The sequence below is a fragment of the Mercenaria mercenaria genome, chromosome 9, assembly GCF_021730395.1.
Source record: "Mercenaria mercenaria strain notata chromosome 9, MADL_Memer_1, whole genome shotgun sequence".
Classification (NCBI taxonomy): domain Eukaryota; kingdom Metazoa; phylum Mollusca; class Bivalvia; order Venerida; family Veneridae; genus Mercenaria; species Mercenaria mercenaria.
The window spans coordinates 63560507-63581236 of NC_069369.1; the positions used below are offsets into that span (position 1 = coordinate 63560507).

A 20730-nucleotide genomic window follows, 5' to 3' on the forward strand; every position below is an offset into this window, starting at 1 on the left:
GATGCATATAAGCTTGCGTGTATACATAAGCTACAAGAAAGGATGATAAAATTATACAATAGTGTTGATATTTGGCTTAAAGAAACTTCCTCTGAATTAATTATACATGCGTATTTCAATTTCATTGAAAAATGACAGGGTATAATTTGGTACCCGATCAAGACGTACAGGGATTCATATATTTTATCTTTGAATATGTGTCTTTTGTAATATTATCTCATATTTTATAAATTTATTTTTCAAATCTTGTGAGAATCAAATATTATCTCATCATAAACAAATAGCTAATCGTAAAAAACCCCATTTGTATCTGATGATAACCCGTTTGTAGCTTGGCAGTTAAATACTGACGTGTCTCTTACAATCATCTGAGGGAAATATATTTCGTTATTATATCTCCGGTGTCTGTCCGTCTGTCTGTCCGTCAGCAATTTCGTGTCCACTCTGTACTTCTTGAACCCCTTAAAGGATTTCAAAGAAACTTGACACAAATGTTCACCACTCCAAGACAATGTGCAGAGCGCATGTTTTTAATGTCTCGCTTCAAGGTCAAGGTCACACTTTGGGGTCAAAGGTCAGATCAGTTCATTTCGTGTTCGCTCTGTTACTTTTTCAAATTTCAAAGAAACTTGGCACAAATGTTCACCACACCGAAACGACATGCAGAGCGCATGTTTCGGATGACTCACTTCAAGGCCAAGGTCACACTTAGGTGTCAAAGGTCATATATCACTTTGCTTTGTGTATATTGCTCTGCATTGCAGTGCTCTTATTAGCTCGACTATTCGAAGAATAGTCTAGCTATTCTACTCACCCTGGCGTTGGCGTCGGCGTCGGCGTCACACCTTGGTTAAGTTTTTGCATGCATGTACATACAGCCATCATCCAAAGGCATATAACTTTGAAACTTATTTGTTTCTTTTTTCTAGGTCAATTACCAACCTCACCGGGTCAAGCTCTATAACTCTGACATGTATTTTGAGCAAATTATGCCCCCTTTTTTACTTAGAAAATTCTGGTTAAAGCTTTACATGCAAGTTACCATCTCCAAAACTAATGCAGATATTGATTTGAAACTTAACAAGTGTCCTCAGGGTTATAAAACTAGTTGATAGCACCAAGTTCCATAACTCTGACCTTCATTTTGGCCAAATTATGCCCCCTTTTGGACTTAGAAAATTCTGGTTAAAGTTTTACGTGCAAGTACATAAAGCTATTACTAAAAGGCGTATAGATTTGAAACTTATTTTTTCTTTTTCTAGATCAATTACCAACCTCACTGGGTCAAGTCCCATAACTCTGACATGTATTTTGAGCAAATAATGCCTCCATTTGGACTTGGAAAATTATGGTTAAAGTTTTACGTGCAAGTACATAAAGCTATTACTAAAAGGCGTATAGATTTGAAACTTATTTTTTCTTTTTCTAGATCAATTACCAACCTCACTGGGTCAAGTCCCATAACTCTGACATGTATTTTGAGCAAATAATGCCGCCATTTGGACTTGGAAAATTCTGGTTAAAGCTTTACATGCAATAGTACATGAGCCATAGGGTTGATTGGTACCATCTCGGGGGATTAATTCTCAAAGTGATTTTTGGAAAGGTATACAACCCTGGAGTAAGATAATATATGATAGCAATGTATAGACTGTAGCTCGAGGTTTTTGATGCTATACATAGCCAGTTACGATCTGCAGAAATGTCGTTTTACGTGAATAATTACAAATACGAGAGTGATTTCGGAAATATGACGGAGCATGATATCAAACAACCAAATACCAAATTTTCTATGATACGAAGAGATTTCGTTGCGGGTAAATAGGCGAAGCATTTAAGTTGTTATTTTGTTATACTTCTTATAGCAAATGATTTCTAATTGCTGTCTAAAAGCAGTTTTTTTCACTTGAAACTGTCAATAAGTAATATTATAGTTATGACAGTCAAAAATGGCGTAAGTTAACAGTTTACGGTCATGAAAAATATTATGAGAGCAATGCCATATGACATGTAGAATATTGTGATGTCAGAAGCAGATGTACTATAATCACTGGTCTCAGACAAATGGTGAAATTTTATTAGGCATACACTGTTCTTAATTGTCTGGTAAACGAAGTTATATTGACACGTGTCCATGCGTAGAGAAACTAAAGCTCATGTATATAATTGCTGTATTGAAGCCAGTTTTAGATATGTAGCCATATATTATGACACATTCTGATTTGATAATTGTTTAAAAAAGGTTTCAGTAGTAGGATATATTATCGGCATTTTCTGGTTTCAGGTGCTAGTTTTGATATTCCGAATTCAATGGAAGATAAAGAAAACTTGAAACGTGTGACTTTGAATCAAACAGATTTTGAGTACAGTAAAGTGGTATTCGAGTTTACTAAAACGTTAGGAAGGCAGCCAATTATTGTGAAGATAATATAATTTCATTAGTTTTGCCATTAATGAAACAATATGTTTCATCATGGCTCTTTTTAGCTCACCTTAGCCAAAGGGTTAAGGTGAGTTTTTGTGACCACTTGATGTCCGTCGTGCGTCATCCGTCGTGCGTCTGTCAACAATTCTTGTCTGCACGATAGTGGTTTCTTTTATGATTTGCTTTTAACCAAACTTGCACAAAACTTGTATCACCATAAGATCTTGGTTCTTTTCTTGAACCAGCCATATCCCTCCATGGGCTCCTGAAAGGACAAAAATGACTATTTTGGTTTTGGCTTGGTGGTAGCGGTTTCATTTATGGTTTGATTGAAACGACATTTGCCCACAATTTGTATCACTTTTCTGTTTCGGTTCCTTTCTTAAACCAGTCATATTCAACAATGAGTTCCAGAGTTAGGGCCCCTGGAATGGCCAGAAATTAGCTATTTTGGACATGTCTGCACAAAAGCGGTTTTTTTTATTTATAACTTGATTTTAACCAAGCTTGAACACAACTTGTATCCATAGGATTTCGATTCCCTGCTTGATCCAGCCATATTCCACCGACGGTGTCAGAGTAAATGTCCCCTAAAAGGGTAAACAATTGGCTTTTTGTGATCTCCAACAACATGACTTTCTATAGAATGGAAATTTCCGTACATCACACAAAATGCATGTTCAAATACTTCAACAATGATCAGTCTGAAAAATGACACTGTGGTCAATGTATGCCGCGCCCAGGGTTCCCTTCTTTTACATTGACTCATATAGGAAAAAACTTTACAAAAAGCGTCTTGTCCAGAGCTATGAGGTCCAGACCTTATATATTTGGTACTTAGTATTATCTGGTGCTCAACAAGTTTGTTTATCAAGTCCCCATTTCCTGATCGTATCAAGCCATGACCATGGGGTCAAAAGTGACTGCGCCTCGGGGTCAACAGATTTTACATTGGCTTATATTGGAAAAAGCTTTTAAAATATTTTTGAGACCATAAGGCACAGAGTTTAGATATTTGGTATGTGGCACGCTCTAGTGGTTCTAAACAAAACTTTATTATTCATGAGCCAGTGGTCAATATAGGCCACGCCCGGTTGGTCCCTACTTTAACATAAGACTTATTTGACCTACTCACCTAGATTTTTATTTTTGAAGCTTAAGCAAAGAAATTTGTTCTAGCAAGCGCCTAAACACATGTAAGCGATATAGGGACACCATGGTCCTTTAGTTTATGTTGTGTATTTTGTTGGATATAAGTCACACTGGCACAACTTAAGGTCATATGGCACCTCTCCTGCTTTTCATGGTGAATAAAGATATCACTTGCCTCTCTGGCATAATTTCAGGCACAGGCAAACTATTACGTTTTACCTGGACATTCCATAGTTTAGCTGTATGACAGCCTGCGTAGGGCTCGAACCTACAGAAGTGATGGACAAACGATAAAATGTCAGAGACCTTAACCACTCGGTCACAGAGGACCCTCATTAATCATGTAACCTTGTGTTTTATTTTATCTTTAAAATTCTCGAAAGTGCCTAGTAAAGACAAGATTATACATTGTAAAAATGAATATTTCAGATTGAAAGAATCCAGAATAAAACTTTATATACACAATACGCAGCCAAGCGTAAAATGATGAACGCAAATAACCCTAACAAGAAGGGTAATAAAAAGATACTGTGGCATGGAACTGCTGATTATGCCGTACAAAGTATCAATTCACATGGTTTAAACAGGAGTTACTGTTCAAGAAATGGTAAGCTGAATTGAGCATTTGTACGTTGGAGATTCTTAAGACCTATTTAAACTCGCGAGTGGTGGGAGACACTCTTGTTGTATTATATTTCCCACCACTGATTTTTCCTGTTGTGCGTAGAAATGACTAGTCCTTTCAAATTTCATTTTGTATGTATATCATGTCACTTTGTTAAAATGGAGGTAGGCATTGAACCAAAATACAATGTATTTAGGGTTTGTATTGAAGTCACGCATTTTGTATCTTCTTGACCACTGGATGTATTTTTAAAAAATTAGCATCAATTGTAACCCTCATCCAGAGGATATGCAGAGTACACAACCCAGGGACAATGTCACACTAAAGGTCAAAAACCAAATAGGTTCTATATCTTAAAACCACTTGAAGGATTTTCATGAACATTACATCAGCTGTTAACCCCAAGAAGACGACTTGCAGTGTGTACAACCCAGTTAAAAACGTCAAGTTACAAGTTCATAATAATAACATTTTCCTTTCCCTCTGTCAAAGTGGCGCCTGGGAGTATTAATCGCCATTAGTGATAGCTCTAGTTTATTTAAATTAAAACCTAATAAATATATTTTTACGATGTTAAATGTAATTATATATTTATTCCAGCGACCGCAATAGGCCAAGGTGTATATTTCGCAGTCAATGCAAGCTATATGGACCAAGGAACTTACTCGCCACCAGGTAGTGACGGAAGCAAGAGGATGTATCGGTGTTTGGTACTGACGGGAAACTATTGCGATGGATCAAGCGACATGCGAGTGCCACCAGCAATAGATAAATCCAAGCCGCACATTCTCTATGATTCTGTCACCAACAGTACTGGAAATCCAATTATGTTTGTCGTCTTCAATGACACACAAGCATATCCGGAACATTTAATAACCTACAGATAAACGTGTTTTCATACATACTTATACATGCACTGCTGAAAGGAAAGGCTTCATTTAATACCCCAGTCACACAAACGGCGCGGACAGCTGTGTCTAGCCACGGATAGAAACGTAATAATCCGTATCGATCCGTACCTGAGCCGTACCTCAAAGTAGTAATCCGTATAAATACGTACCAACACTTGGTCAAAACGTATTCAAGACTTGTCCCAAACTTGCAAGTTCTCCAAATTTTGAACATGCACAAAAGTTTGAGCGATCCGTAGCCGTTTGAGCTTGACTTTAGTCGAACTTTGTCTAAACTTATTCATCCGTAGTTTAACATACTAAACGTAGTTATCCGTATTGGAACGTACCTTGCCGTAGTTTGGCATGATGTCAAAGATAATCGTAATGAAAACGTTGGCTACACGTGGCCTATTAATATGAAACTTACCGACCCGTTACTGAACCTTAATGCAAACGTAGTCATGCATATTGATCCGTAGATGAACGTAGTTATCCGAGATTGCCGTACTTAAGCATAGTTCAACGTAGTTCACAGCATACCCATGCACGCGCTAGGCAATTTTTCCAGGCGCAGTGAAACGTAGTTCAACGTAGTACGCCGTACCTATCCGTACTTTTATGTACTTCTGTATCATTTTGTCCCCCGTTCCTCACCATTTTTCCCGTATTAAGACGTACTGCTCCGTTCTTATCCGTTTCGGTCCCGCCACAAACCGATCTCATCCGCACCGTACCTCAACGCACGGACATATCCGTATGTGTGACTGTAGCTTTAGAGAGAATACGTACTTGAAATGTATCTATTTCTATTGGCTCTTAGTATCTGTGTTGTGTTTCTTTAGCTCCTGATTACGAATTCTTTGTAATCAAAAGTACGAACAATTTATACACGTTATCTTTCAATTGTATATTTTCTATTTATCGTGATTATCTTTCCTTTTGCAATTTGTTTTACCTTTAGCCTGTTGGAGGCAAGTGATTCCGCCTTTGCGAACAGTACAGACAAAGATCAGCCTGCACATGTGTTCGCTATTTAGTCTATAAATCTTCAGTGAACACCCCTTTGAATAATAAACGGTATTGCCCGAACTGAATGATGAACAAGTCCACTAGAAATTTAGCAGGCTGTGGGTTAATGTATTTGAAATATTTTCATCGTATATAATATATAAACGAGATGAAGAATTAATCCGGTGGCAGTTGTCATCAGTAAGAATAATGAAAAGAGTAAGCATGCCACCCATATACTGTCAATCAAAGCTTGTATTGTTATAGTCTATGAAAGTGTCAATATAGCAAGTGTTTCGTAAATACAGTACATTACATTTATATATAACTCCGATATAATTATCTAAATTAGAAAGGTTTGCCAATTAAACTATAAGATATCATATGAAGACAATATAGAAGTGTAAAACGCAACCAAACATACTATCATTAACAGACTTTGACTGAGTTTGTACATGGAAGGTAATTAATGAGAATTGCAACCTCCCTTCATGTTCCATAGCATTGGCTTAAAGGTTTAACCTATCCTAAATGGGATGTAACAGTTGTGAAATTTTGTTTAGATTGAAGTTACATCCTTTATCACGCTATCTTGTATACAAATTTGAATGATCAGATAGCAAATGATGTATTTAATTTGATATTGTTTTGCGTCAGTGCAGATGTCGGTCGTATTCTTTTTCTTTGTGAGCACTTGCTTAGCAGGCGTCTCCAAATGTAGCCGCTTAAAGAAAATATTTTAATCCTTAGACGTTTAAGTAGTTAGTGAAAACATTCTCAGTGGATGATTTTTGTATTATTATTGTAGTTTCATGCATATATATTGTTGAAAAAAAAAAACGACACACATTCCTGTCGTCTTAGCCTTCAGGTCATCGCACCTTGCAGTCTTGCGCACACCTCACAGCTGAGAGTTGTGTACAACACAAACCCAAACTCGCGAACTGTGAGCACTCTCTGCTATATATTCCCCGCGTTAAACTGATCAGGGCTTGCTTTCTTAATGTTTTTCTCTATTCTTTGGCAGTCAGTTTGAAAGTTAAAAACTTTGAAACTTTTTGCATTGTGTGCTTTTATAATTTTGAATTACAGATTCCTCTTAGTAGCTATTTCTTAAGACATAGACATATACATAGACAACACTTTATTTCATCTCAAATCATATTACATGATGTATGAGAAAAACAGTTGCTCTAAATACAATACAATTATACGTGACATGGTGTTATTAATTTCAGTTCTAAAATATGCTAGGAAGCAGAATTACATTTTCACTGACTGGACTGTTTTGTGGGTAAGGGCACATCAACATTACAGCAAATAAGTATTTTACAGTACTGCGAATGTGTCTCCAGCCCCATCCCAGTCCTACAGGCAAAACAAATACCATTTTTATGATTATGATCTTTTTGGAGCAGATAGCTCTTTCATGTAGGAGTAACTCATAGTTTATCTACATTGTATTTAGATTTGTCGTTTTACAGTGAATAAATGAACTCGCTTTATATGTATAGCATATATCTAGTGAAAGTAAAAATAAATAAATTCTGAAGTGTCTTATAGTATTCATTTTACTAGTACCTAAATCCGTTATGTTTAAGTTTTTGAATCCCTACAAATCCCTACCCCAGTCATTGTAATCGCATTTTGTCTGGTACTAGCCCATGACCAAAATGTCGAGATACATTGCGTACAGAGCGAGCTACCACTGATTATAGGGCGAGCTGCCACTCTGTCACTGCATAGAGGGCGAGCTGTCATAACTGAGGGGATGAGCTGCAATATTCTGAAAATGTGCAAGCTTATGTCTGAAAAAATACCCGGAAGGGCACCTGGGATTTTCCCAACCATGTAAAGCTGGAAAATCGCTATATAACCTATGAATAGTGTCTTTTGACGTTTTACCGAATAGAAACAAAATACAAAACTCACTTGTAATCGTACGGAAGTATGTATTATCATCATGACACTCGAAAGTCATAAATCGTTCACCCACATTTCAGAGCTTACTGTAAGGTTCTTAAACAAGATGTTTTCCAAAAGCATTAGCGAGGAACCATTCTGTTAGTGCGGTGAAATAGAAGATTTATATCCTTTTCAACTGTCATCTCTTCTCTGATGAGCGAATAACTCCTGCAAAAACAACAGTTATTTTGTTGTACGCTAGTAGGATACCGGCCTTACCACTGAAACAAACGTTAAATATTAAAATTTGTTCATGAATACATATAACACTTATATAACTCATTATACAGAACCTGTATCTCGCCGAACCTCACACATACTTATTTTGCCATAAACTTTTACGTCTACTTACATTTCAAACTTTTAAGATTACCTTACGCCTTTATTCGTTATCTTTACTTGTACCTGTTTCAAGTTGTTTGATATTATTTTTCAATTTAATGAAGATTATTTCTCCTCTTAGATATAAATCCAATCTATTTACCTAACTTAGGTAATTTTTTTACTAGGTTCAGAACGTGTTTATTTGTTTTCGTACTCCATTTTATGCAATTTAAAATAGAAACGTTTTAATATAGTGTTGTTATTAAACCATGCACTGTTTTATTGATGGGTAAATTTACAATAGTCTTTTGACTTCTTTCTTAATCTTACTAAAATATATGTAAAATTAACATAGTTTTAAACTGAATTTTAAACATAGTGTAAAAGAATATTATATCAATAAGAGGAGCAAACTAGATCAACAGACCGTACTGTGCGATTTATTTCGCTTTAACCAGGTTATACCTAGTAAAAAAGCCGTCGATATTACTACAAACCTAGCTACTTGGATCGTGTGTTGATCATTTAGAGGTCGTAATGTAAGATTGTTTTCAAATTGTCGGATATGCTAAATTTGAAGGACTTTGACATGTTTTATTAACATGATCAACTTTAGGTTTCACATACCAGGTTGGTGACGGTCAGGTGAGTTTTTCTTTGGGTTTTAAGTTAAAGATCATACAATGAAATTCCTGTTTTGCAATAGGTCTAAATGTATAGTATTAGCTAAGTATTATTGTTTTAAATATTCATCAATTTATGTGCCAAAACGTGCTAGTCATTAGGTATATCAATATTGTAGCAATCGATCAGCAATATAAACATCCGAAATAGATTTTTCCGAAAAGCGGGCACAGGTAATTAACACGATATTGATTTTAATGCTTAACTGTAACACGGTATTATATCACGCGACTGACATACACATGTGGCGCAGTTTATAAAGACTACAATTAATGCATTACGAACAATTGAATTTAGTTACGATGTTTTTATTTATCCTAAACTTGCATGTATTTCCGTTTTATGTATAATATTAGACAAGCATGTAAAAGGCTTCCCTTACAGTTTGGATCATTTAAGTTTTTTTATTTATTTAGATAACAAGTTTTGTGTATGCCAAGGTAAAATTAGAAGTACACATGTCGCTTCTTTATAATAAATTTTCTGTTCATCCGATATTTAGTAAGAATTTAGATTTCTTTACAACATACCGCAACTGTTTTACTAGCTAAGTAGGGCTGACAACAAAACAAAAAACACAGTATTTAAACTGTTTTTGAATGCAAAGAGTATACTGCTCCAGATATAAGCTTAGATTAAAGAGCATTTTGCCCCGCTATTTTTTTCTCTAAAAGTTATATTGATTAGCGGCGGGAGAAGTTAATCATAGATTTCTACTGTTAATTTAAGTTTTTTGTCTCAATTGTTCAAATAGTATTATGTATAGGATATAAGCCTCAAACGATCCAATATGTAAAATACTGGACTGTCCGAAGCGCGTTAGCGCTGAGGACCGTCCAGTATTTTACATATTGGATCGTTTGAGGCTTATATCTTACTTAAAACATTGTTTTTATGGCATAACCAATAAAAAAATACGTATAAAAAATACGTATAAACCATTGACGTTAAATTTTCTTAAATTAATTCGGTTTTTATTCACTTTACCGCATTTAATAACAGTTGCTATATGATTATGAAATACTCAGTAGGACCTCATGACTATTTTACGCACGTTTTTCTCATAATGCATGAATGCGTTTTTCTTGGGTTTCTCGCCTTCGTAATATTGGACTTTCTTTAGCCCGGGATTCTCGTGATGCTATTAATTGTGTTTACACATGTACGGAATAAGCAGTAGTATTATCACAAGTGGCGGTGGGAGGAAAGAAATTTTGTGACGTTTTAGAAACAAAAAAAAAAATGGATTTATTTTAATTCATGGCAAGGGTAAAGTGATTATGTTCTTTTTATTTAAGTGTGAGCAAGGAAACTTGCTTTGTCAAATTAAAATTTACAAGGGTATGGCGAATTAGGATAATGTTTCACTGAAAGCGTAGTTGGAATCGGACAGCTGGAGAAAATGATTGCTGCATGTGCACTAAATGAGAAAATGGGTTGTTTGTTTACACGCTTGGCAATATACTGTTGTGATTTATTAGTTCAATGACAGTTTTTGTTGGGTTGTACATGAATTTGCCCGAAAATCTTCAAATTTAGTGCAAGAAGACTTAAACAGAACAGACAATTTTAATATATTATCGGATACAGCTACTGGTAAGTCAAAACCATTCTAAACTTGTGATATTATTTTCGTTCCTTTAAACCGGTTAATACACGGAACATAACAGCCAGGCGGAAGCTGAAAACTAAGGAAAACTTGCTTTCAATATGAATTTTATCTATGCACTCGAAGCTACTCTTATTTAAGTTATTATCACAATGGATGTTTAATGTAGTACTAACTGGAGTACTGAAAAATATATTTGATATCATTCACTTTGAATTCATTAGATTTATTTTCACTAAAATCTCAGTATGTCATAAAAAATAGCAAAAATAGAATATACGAGTAAAAAATTAAAAGATATCTCGGCAAAACTAAGGTTCATGTAAGTACATGTGTCCCTTAATTGCAGTTGGTTTTCTTTTCCAATAGGCAGTCTCACAGACTGAACAAATGTGAACAAATGCTTCATACTGGCTTCAAACACAAGAAATGAAGGCAATTTGTTCTTCGTAGGGTGCTATAAACGTTTATATTTTGAAAGGTTTATGACCATCCTGTTTTTTTTTACATTTTTTTTTTCAATACGAATGTAATACTCAAATAAACATAAACCCCACAACAAAAATATGAGCTGCACCATGCGAAAACCATCCTATTGAAAAGGGGAAATAATTCTATCAAAACTGAAGGCAACAAAGTTATTTTTGTTTCACTTTGTATCATATGAAATGCTTAATCAATAGAGCAAGTTTGAAAGAAATATCTTTACTATTTTTCAAGAAATATTTGTTTTTATGTCGAAAGCCCGATCGGACAATGTAACCAGCCTGGCAAACGCACTGTGTGGTTTTCTCACGACGCGGCTCAAATCATTTTCAGGGGTTTACATGAACATTCATAAACGTATAAGCATTTGTTTAGTTTTTTCTATGTACAGATGTATGGATAAATTCGGAAAAAAATGGATTGTGACATAACAAAAATGAGCTATGTATACGAGGATGTAATGCTTCACTTAACATTCGTAAATCGTAAATGATTATTACTATTATTTTTATGCTTCCCGAAAGGCGAGAATATAGTTGACACTTTGTCCGTCCTTCCGTCTGTCCGCTCGTTCCGTAGTATAACTTGAAAAGTATTAACGGCATTACCTAGCGTTTGAATTATCTCCCTTTATTATACAAAATAAGGCTTGTCCGGAGCATTACTTGAAAAGTATTATGACATTTCATGTAAACTTCACAAAATCATAAAGGCCATTGACAGTACGGCCTCAAAGAATAATCATGATTGGTCTAATAAAACTGCTTTTTTAAACAGAGAGCAATATATTCTTGCACAATTTTTGAAACTGAAAACGTGAACAATATTGAGGAAGTTGTTGCTCTAGGAAGTTGTTGTTTAGGGAGTAAGACTACGTTGATGCATGCAAAATATGTATAATGCTATTTTTAACTTTTTGCGATTTTGTCCATATATATTATGCATCTAGATCTATACATAAAACTTAGTTTTGATATTAATTTTCCTTTTTATTATCAGTACTGTGTTATTATATTGGACTGCTTTCATTTGATTATAATATTTCTATATGGAATTTCACTACATGTATTGATAAATATTGGACTACACGAAAACATTAATTCTGTATATAAATCGTTTTCCTCGTGCTGTCCAATATTAAATACACAGTCCAATATTAAAATAATATTGGACTCCACGTGGAAAATATTGTACTAAGTCCCATTGAAAGCAGTCCAATATTAAAAATACAATACAGCGAGAACAAAGGAGTGACGTCATGACAATGTTTTAATTCTACTTATTTAACTCCTGACTGCATGAGTGATGCACTCATATTTGCCTTTCCCTTCATTTGCCTAAATATGATTTATATCTAAAGAATATAGTAAGAAGGATTCCGTATCTTTGTCAAAAAGGTACGGAATTCTGTTCGTGCCACTTTAATTATCGCCTCACCAACACACGAATTGGCCCAAAACATATATACATGTGAGATATAACAAACCTCACGAGGCTTTTAGGGCGATATTTTTCGTCTTATTTTTCACATGTCTTTCTTAAATATCGCAATAGGAAATTACGGAATCACGACAATGCGGCACGATACGCGACAATGCAACACGACATCGCGACACAACAATGCGACGCGACATCGCAGACTTTCAGGAGGTGTTGTCAAACAAGCTCCTCCTCCTGTTGACATCACTAGCAGGCTCCAGTTTATTTGCACTGGTCAGTGATACATAAAGGAACACTCGCAGACCTTCAGGATGTGGTGCCAAACTGTTTCATCTTCCCATAGACAATGTTAACAGATTCATATTCATTTGCACTGGTCTGCAACATTTTCAGGAACACAAGAAGACTTTCAGAAGGCGGTGCAAAACGATATCTTCCTCCTGTATTTATCAACATGTCGTTTGTCTTCCGTCGAGATTTGCGGTCGACGCACGACAATGTGACATGACATTGCGACAATGCAACACGACATTAAAATGTCGCTTCGCATTGCCAAGCGTTGCTTCGCGTGTAGCGTCGCGTTGTCGTATGTCGTTTCGCATTATTGTGTATCGCGATTCCGGTAAAGTCACGACTCTGGAAATTTTAAGACAGAAATGCGAAATATCGCTTCGCATTGTCGAGTATCGCGTCGCGACAATGCAACAAGAAAAGACGGTAATGTGACAACAGGACACTATAATATTATTGTCGTGTGTCGTGTCGCATTGTCATGTGTAGTGCCGTGTTGTCGCGATGTTGTGTCGCATTGTCGCGATATGGCATCGCATTGTCGTGCGTCGACCTCAAAGCGCGACTAACGACATACGATATGGTTCCAACAGGATTCTGTAGGATATTGAAATTCCGCTTAAATAATGATACATGTACATAGTTGAGAGAATTAGTAAAACCTCGCATTGTCGCCCGGTGTTAGGTTTTTGTATTTTGTAACTGGAACAACGCGATCCGTATCACTAAATACTCTGTATAAGGAAATAGGTATCTTTGTCCGAAAGACGGCTTTATCAGAAATTAATATTAATGTATAAAGTAAAACATAATATGGTTCACGATTACCTAAGTTATTTAATCCTAATGTAGTTTGTAACAATAACAATTATAACTTAAGAAATAATGAGGATTATGAGATCGTAAGAAGACGTACCGAAATATTTTTAGTTCATTTATCCCATCTTCTGTTTCATTGTGGAATGAATTACCCATTGAAACAAGACAATTAGAAAGCCTATCAGCTTTCAAAAAAGTTATTATTGACCACACGGTTTAAAGTACCAGAAGTACCGGAGATGTATTCCATTGGCGAACGAAAATATTCAATTTATCATTCTTGACTAAGAAATAATTGCAGAAACTTGAATTTTGATCGTTTTACTAATCATCTAGTCACTGAGTTTAGTTGTAGTTGTGGATATCATACTGAAGATTGTGAGCACTATCTTTTTCAGTGTCCTAATTTTATAAATCAAACAATAGTTATGTTTCAGTCAACCAAGCACTACCACCCTTTAAACATAGACACTTCACTTTTTGGGAACTCTTCTTTATCAGCTAATGATAGTTTTAATATTTTTACATTGTGTTCAAAACTTTGTCATGGATACAAAACGTTTTGAGATTGAAATACTACAGTGACTTTTGTGTCCAAATTTAACTATGACCAACAAAGGAATCTACAAAACAGTAATTAAAGTACCAGTACCACGCGAAATATAAAGTATATGTTGTACTCTATCTAACTAGATTTCGTCTTACTATCTTTTCTTCGGATCCCTCTTTTCCTCCTCTTTTTCTTCAATAATTTTTCGCATAGCTTTTTGAATATCAAACTTTGTAGCCAAATCTCATGTATGTGAAATTTGTTAAGGGGAGGGTATGTTACAATGTTGATAGGACTTGTTACCCAACCCTTTTGCATATACCGTTATTAAGTATTGTGTTTGTACGGTATTCCGTTTGGACAATCGTGACTTTTTATTTAATACTAAACCGCGATGGTACGATGACGAAAACGCGATGGTGCGATGACACGATTATGAAACAACGATGGTACGATGGTGAAAACGCCATGGCACGATGATGAAATCGCGATGGTGCGATGGTACGATGGTGAAATGTCGATGTAATACCGCGTTTTCGTCATCGTACCATCGCGTTTTCACCATCGCGTTTTCATCATCGTACCGTCGCGTTTTCACCATCGTGTCATCGCATTTTCACCATCGTACCATCGCGTTATCACCATCGTACCATCGCATTTTCACCATCGTATCATCGCCTTCCGGTGGTCATGCGCACTGGTACAGTATATGTGCCAGTAAAATACAGGCTTGATACAATCTCATTTTCACATTGCACTATGTACCTTCTACATCCTATTATACTAGAGTAAGCTGAGTTTGAATAATACCATGTGACTATTACACCCAGCTTTTTATTTACTTTCATGCATACATAAAATACAAAGGACGTGGCCTTGAAGATTTTACAGTTTTAATGAACTGAGCACTGAACATTTTGTAAAACAACTTGCAAAACAGCCGAATCTAAATGGTAAATTTCGTCTCACAAAATACACTGAGATACATTCTATTCTATCTATTGTTGACAAAAATACAAGTGTACGGGATTACACATTTCTAACCGGAAGGCGATGGTACGATAGTGAAAACGCGATGGTACGATGGTGAAACCACGAAGGTACGATGATGATAAGGCGATGGCACGATGGTGAAAATGCGATGGTACGATGGTGAAAACGCGATGGTACGATGGTGAAAACGCGATGGTACGATGGTGAAACCAAGATGGTACGATGATGATAATGCGATGGCACGATGGTGAAGACGCGATGGTACGACGGTGAAACCACGATGGTACGATGATGATAACGCGATGTCACGATGGTGAAAACGCGATGGTACGATGATGAAACCACGGATGGTACGATGATGATAACGCGATGGCACGATGGTGAAAACGCGATGGTACGATGGTGAAAACGCTATGGCTAGATGGTTCGATGATGAAAACGCGATGGCACGATGGTGCAATGGTGAAAACGCGATGGTACGATGATGAAAACGCGATATTACATCGACATTTCACCATCATATCATCGCATTATCGCGATTTCATCATCGTGCCATTGCGTTTTCACCATCGTACCATCGTTGTTTCATCATCGTGACAGCGCGCCATCGCGTTTTTGTCATCGTACCATCGTGCATCGCGGTTTAGTATTAGATAAAATATCACGATTGTCCAAACGGAACACCGTATGTTTGAGAAGAAATTATATAAATTGGTATGTTTAAACCGTCACCGTGACGGTGGATACACTTAACTGTTACACCTTTTAAGAAGTGAAGTGACTTCAGCAGAGACTGTCGTTAGAAATTTATTCGGTGTATTGATACATAATATCCAGAATTTATCCCAAGCGGCAGCGCGACAATGCGATAAAGCGAGGTTTTACAAAATCTCGCATTGTGAAATTGGTATGTGGGGATTTTTCAAATTCCAAATGCGAGAATTAAGAAAGACATGCGAAAATTGAGAACGATTATAAGCAACTCAAAAACCTCGCAAGGATTGTTAAATCTAGTATGTATATTAGTATATGTTTTTGGACAAGTCGTAAATGCGATATTATCGCATTGTCGCGACTGATGGGGCAAGAATTGGAGTGGCATGAAAAAAAGTCCGTAGAAAACGTCGGGTTATCAAAATTCAGAACATTGGTATCAATATTCGGAACATATATAGGACATAGAGTTTCTTACCAAATATAATTTTTTTTCTAAAACAAAGTCGGCATTATAGTCAAAAGGGGTTGAGCATCAAAGATGTGTATTTTAGTCAGAAACAATAACAAAACATTCGTAAAGGATTCGTAAAACATTGTTACTACGGACGGGTGGGGTACTTGATCACACCAACATTTACTCAAAATTAATAAACCGTTACGGTAATTATTTATAAAATGCTTCTTGAACTGCTTTATTATGTAATGTATGCATATGGGCAAAGAAATGAAAAAATGATACTAATATTTCGTTTAAATGATTTTATTTTAGATAAATTAACATTACTTTGTTTAATTAAAATCTGATGGAAGCTACAATGAAATATTATCTAATTTTCAGAATTTGGCTCGTTTTTCTCTTGAGGATTATTTACCTCTTTTGCATCAATACATGTAACTAAAGATTAAAAATCATCGATAAAAATTACGTTGGAATTAGTTTAAGGTTCTGACATAGCTTGTAATACTTAAAAATATTTGATACAGAAATTACATAAATAGCCGTTTACTTACGATATCTTTCTTTTCGCTTTCAAAATCTAGCCCATGTTTATCGTTCACTCGACTTAATAAGGAATGTGCTTGATTTATTTAACATCGTGCACGTCAACTAAGAGCCCCATTTTTTCAAAGTTTTTTTTTCAAATTTCATAGCGTATTTACGCAAATGTTCAGCTTATTTGGAGCTCTTGCTCAACAGATAACAACGTTTCATCCTCTTTTAACATTTTAGATATGATTGGATAGATACTTTGTCCTCTGGTATGGCTGTACCAGGGCGTAAAGCAGAGCAACATCAGTCGTCAGGGTCGGCAACGGATTATGAGCATAGCTGTGACGCATGTCTCGTCGATGGACAAGATGTGGAAGCTCATGGATATTGCTTTGATTGTCAAGACCATCTGTGTGTAACTTGCTTCAGGTTTCATCGTAAAAACAGGGCTTCCAGAAATCATAGATTGGTAGACAATACAGCATCTCTGCCTGCACATGTCACTAAATCATCAGCAGAAACATGTACTGTCACAGAGAAATGTGCCGAGCACGAAGGCCAGATTCTTAAGTTCTTCTGTCTAAAACACGAAGCGCTTGCTTGCCACGACTGCGTGACACTTGACCACAGAAGATGTGACATTGACTACATTCCAAAAACATGCGTGGGAGTAACTGAAAGCAAAGAGTATATCGACACTTTTAAGAAGCTGAATGATCTTCTTGAGTACGTGAACTACGTGCAGAAAATGACCGAGAAGAAGAATTGTGAAATTGTAAATGCTTCTACAAGAGTTGTAGAAGAAATAGATAAATTCCAAAAAGATGTAAATGATCGCATTTATCAACTTCGTTGCCAAATTTTAGGAAAAGTAGCGAGCGAAAAGAAAAAGCAAAATGATGATATTGGAATCGTGTTGAAAACTTGTGAAAAAATGGCATCGGATATAAAACAGGTCATAACGAGCTCTCATGAAAACGAAGCTGCTCAAAGAGAAGGTCAGATATACATCTACATGAAGAGAGCTGAACAGATTATTAAGTCTCAAGAAATAGAAAAGGCAAAGGCAAATCTTCACGCCATTCCTACAGAGATAACATTCAAACGTAACAGAGAAATTGAAAATATTTTCTCACATCAAGTGACCTTTGGGACGCTGAAAATTCCAGGTAAGAGTCAATTTCAATAAATACATACCCTGTGTTTCAAATTGCGCTACCATCACTACATTTTCCCGTCTAATTAAACTATCAAAAAGATAAACGTTTGTATTGAGTTAAATTTGGACATATTTTGTATATAGAGGATATTTATTTGTTTTTAGTGAATATGGAATATATGTCACTGAGAAGTGAGAAAATTTTAAATATTTTGTGAACATTTTCTCACTTTGATGTGAGATAAATTCCGTATTCACTCAAAACAAACAAATCTTCTTTTTACTTTATGCCTGGGGTGCATAGGTTCAAGCCCCTATTGGGACCAAAATTTCTTTTCCATATTTTCTAGTAAGTTTTTACTTCTTTCAAGACTGATTATGGATGTATTGTACAAAACATGAACAAATGCATAAAAAAATACGAAATTTATAAGCGATTTTTTGCTGTTCAGAGTGAATTTACATCTGAATCAGGAGGGGTAGAGTTAGACATCTTTAAAAGTACTGAGTTACATGCGGTAAAAGTGCTCTATTTTTGCTTCATTCTTTAGATTACATATTGTGGAAGAAATGCAGGTAGGCTTTACTTCTGCCCCAAGGTTATTTTTGAATGAAGTGAGCAAAATTCAAAACAGACGCATAGGATTCGACCTTGATTTTTCAATGTTGGAGTAAATTTTTTGTCTCTCCCATTAAATCTGTTTACTTAAGCCACCCTAGAAAACAAAATATATTTACAGTTTTATTTGTGTTTTATAATTAGTTAACAATAGTTGATGTTTCTTTTATCAAAATTAATGCAGTAATGAATTCTCTGCAAACGTTTTAGGTAGTGGCCATCACATTGAAATGTGTCTCTACTTGAGTTGAGGAAATATCATAAATTATTACATACCTAAAGTTATTTTCCATTGGGTTTCAATGGACCTATATCGTGCAATATTTTTCAATATCATGACGTGAACGCTTTCAAATCGGACGTGGAATGTTTTATTTACGTTGTAATGGAAAGAATCACGTGACGTCCATGGCGTCCACGCGCACGTTGCGACAACAAGTTGACGTCATTTTTGTGAAAAATATAAATGCGCGTCAGTTTACTTTGTTTATTGCTTTTTCGGGGAAATTCTTTTCGTGTTTTTCCTATCTCGTTACAGAACGATAATTGATATATAAAATAATCATTTGATAGTGGATATGTAATAAAAATGTTATCAACTTTGTATGTGGATATATGCACTCGTTCTTTCGCTGATAATATTGCGCTCCTAAAGTCGCGCAATATCACCGCTGCAGAACTCGTGCATATATCCACATACAAAGTTAATAACCTATAATTATACAAAATTTACAAAAAAACCCATTAAAAAACGGCACGGTAAAAGTTGTTTAAAATTTGCAACACAGTGCGAAACATGATCAACTTTAAGAATATACCAAGCAAATGCCATTTTTTAAACATCACTATTAGGGGTCCAATACCTTAAGCAAATAACTGAGAATTAATACCCCATGTACAAGTAGATCGGCAAGGCTATATCATTTACATAGTGATAAGCAGTGAGTGATATGGATTATATATAACTTATATAACACAGTATTTCATCAGGTAGCATAAAACTGGTATGGGATGTTATAAGCGATCAACAACAGTACTGTAGATTTTTTTATATGAAAATTTTAATCAAAATATTGTATTTTAGCTTGTTGGTTGTAAAGTACAATATTGTTTATACAGATCATTATGCAATACTATAGTAGAGAAAATTATTCGCCCTCCAGTAGAGTGCTTTTGTATTGCATGGCAATACTTCAAGCACTTGTAACATTTCAGTTTTATGAGATCAAAATAACTTTAAACTTTCTGATCAAATCATAAGATGAAAATTTATGTACTTGAGTTGTAAACTGATGAAACCTAACCAGAAAAACCTACCATAATTATTAAGAGTCCCCAATCAGTTCTCTGTCAAAGCCAGATCAGATAATAGTTTTTAGAGCTTTGGTTTGTGTTGCGGCAGTTGGTCAGTATGTAGTTCTGTTCTGTTATAGATAGATATATTTATTCAGGTATAAGATCATACAATTTAAAATTACAAATATCGCATTACGTAAGATAAATTTTCTAAGATATTTAAAACTAAGCGAACAATTCTAAAACTAACATGTGACTTACATTCACATAATATTGCTTAAACATAGATTAAAAAATACGAATAGATAGTTTTCATAAAAGTTATAAAAAGACAGTGATTTTAATAATAAAAAATCATAAAAAGTTATTTCAAGTTTAGTCGTGCTTCCTAAATTATTCTCCGCTAATCTTATACCAAGGATAACTCATGAAAGTAGCTTGAAGAGCACTTATTTCCAAAGAGTCCTCGACTCATTACGGCACCGATTTAATTATATGTTAAGTAAAAAGAAAAAAAGAAACATCAATGAAAAACTATACGCGAAAGAAGAATAAAGTAAGGAGAAAGTATTAAAGAGAATATTTTAGTGAGTACTTCAATAATAACAACTGAAGTTTAAATAACACCTGAATTAAAAAAAAACTAAACATTAATATTACTTATAGCTTGGCTTTCCTCAAGTA

General features: G+C 35.3%; 2 protein-coding genes across 2 annotated transcripts in view; both read left to right on the plus strand.

The window, feature by feature from the left end:
- Positions 1-897: 897 nt before the first annotated feature.
- On the plus strand, positions 898-7653 carry LOC128559551 (protein mono-ADP-ribosyltransferase PARP15-like). Its single transcript, XM_053551561.1, has 3 exons — positions 898-2422; positions 4005-4184; positions 4803-7653. Exons 1-3 carry the CDS (start codon positions 2311-2313, stop codon positions 5087-5089), a joined length of 579 nt encoding a protein of 192 aa, XP_053407536.1. The 5' UTR covers positions 898-2310; the 3' UTR covers positions 5090-7653.
- Positions 7654-8865: 1212 nt separating this feature from the next.
- LOC123547282 (uncharacterized) overlaps positions 8866-20730 on the plus strand; it is a 38182-nt gene continuing 26317 nt past the window's right edge. Inside the window, exons 1-2 of the mRNA XM_053551562.1 lie at positions 8866-9037; positions 17213-18141. Coding sequence (XP_053407537.1) covers positions 17244-18141 — 898 coding nt within the window. The 5' untranslated portion in view covers positions 8866-9037; positions 17213-17243. The remainder of the gene's footprint in view (positions 9038-17212; positions 18142-20730) is intronic.

Coding starts and splice junctions, on each gene's coding strand:
- LOC128559551 (XM_053551561.1), top strand. CDS start 2,311: ATGGAAGATAAAGAAAACTTGAAACGTGTGACTTTGAATCAAACAGAT. Junction 2,423..4,004: donor AAGGCAGCCAATTATTGTGA/AGATAATATAAT, acceptor AATGAATATTTC/AGATTGAAAGAATCCAGAAT. Junction 4,185..4,802: donor GAGTTACTGTTCAAGAAATG/GTAAGCTGAATT, acceptor TATTTATTCCAG/CGACCGCAATAGGCCAAGGT.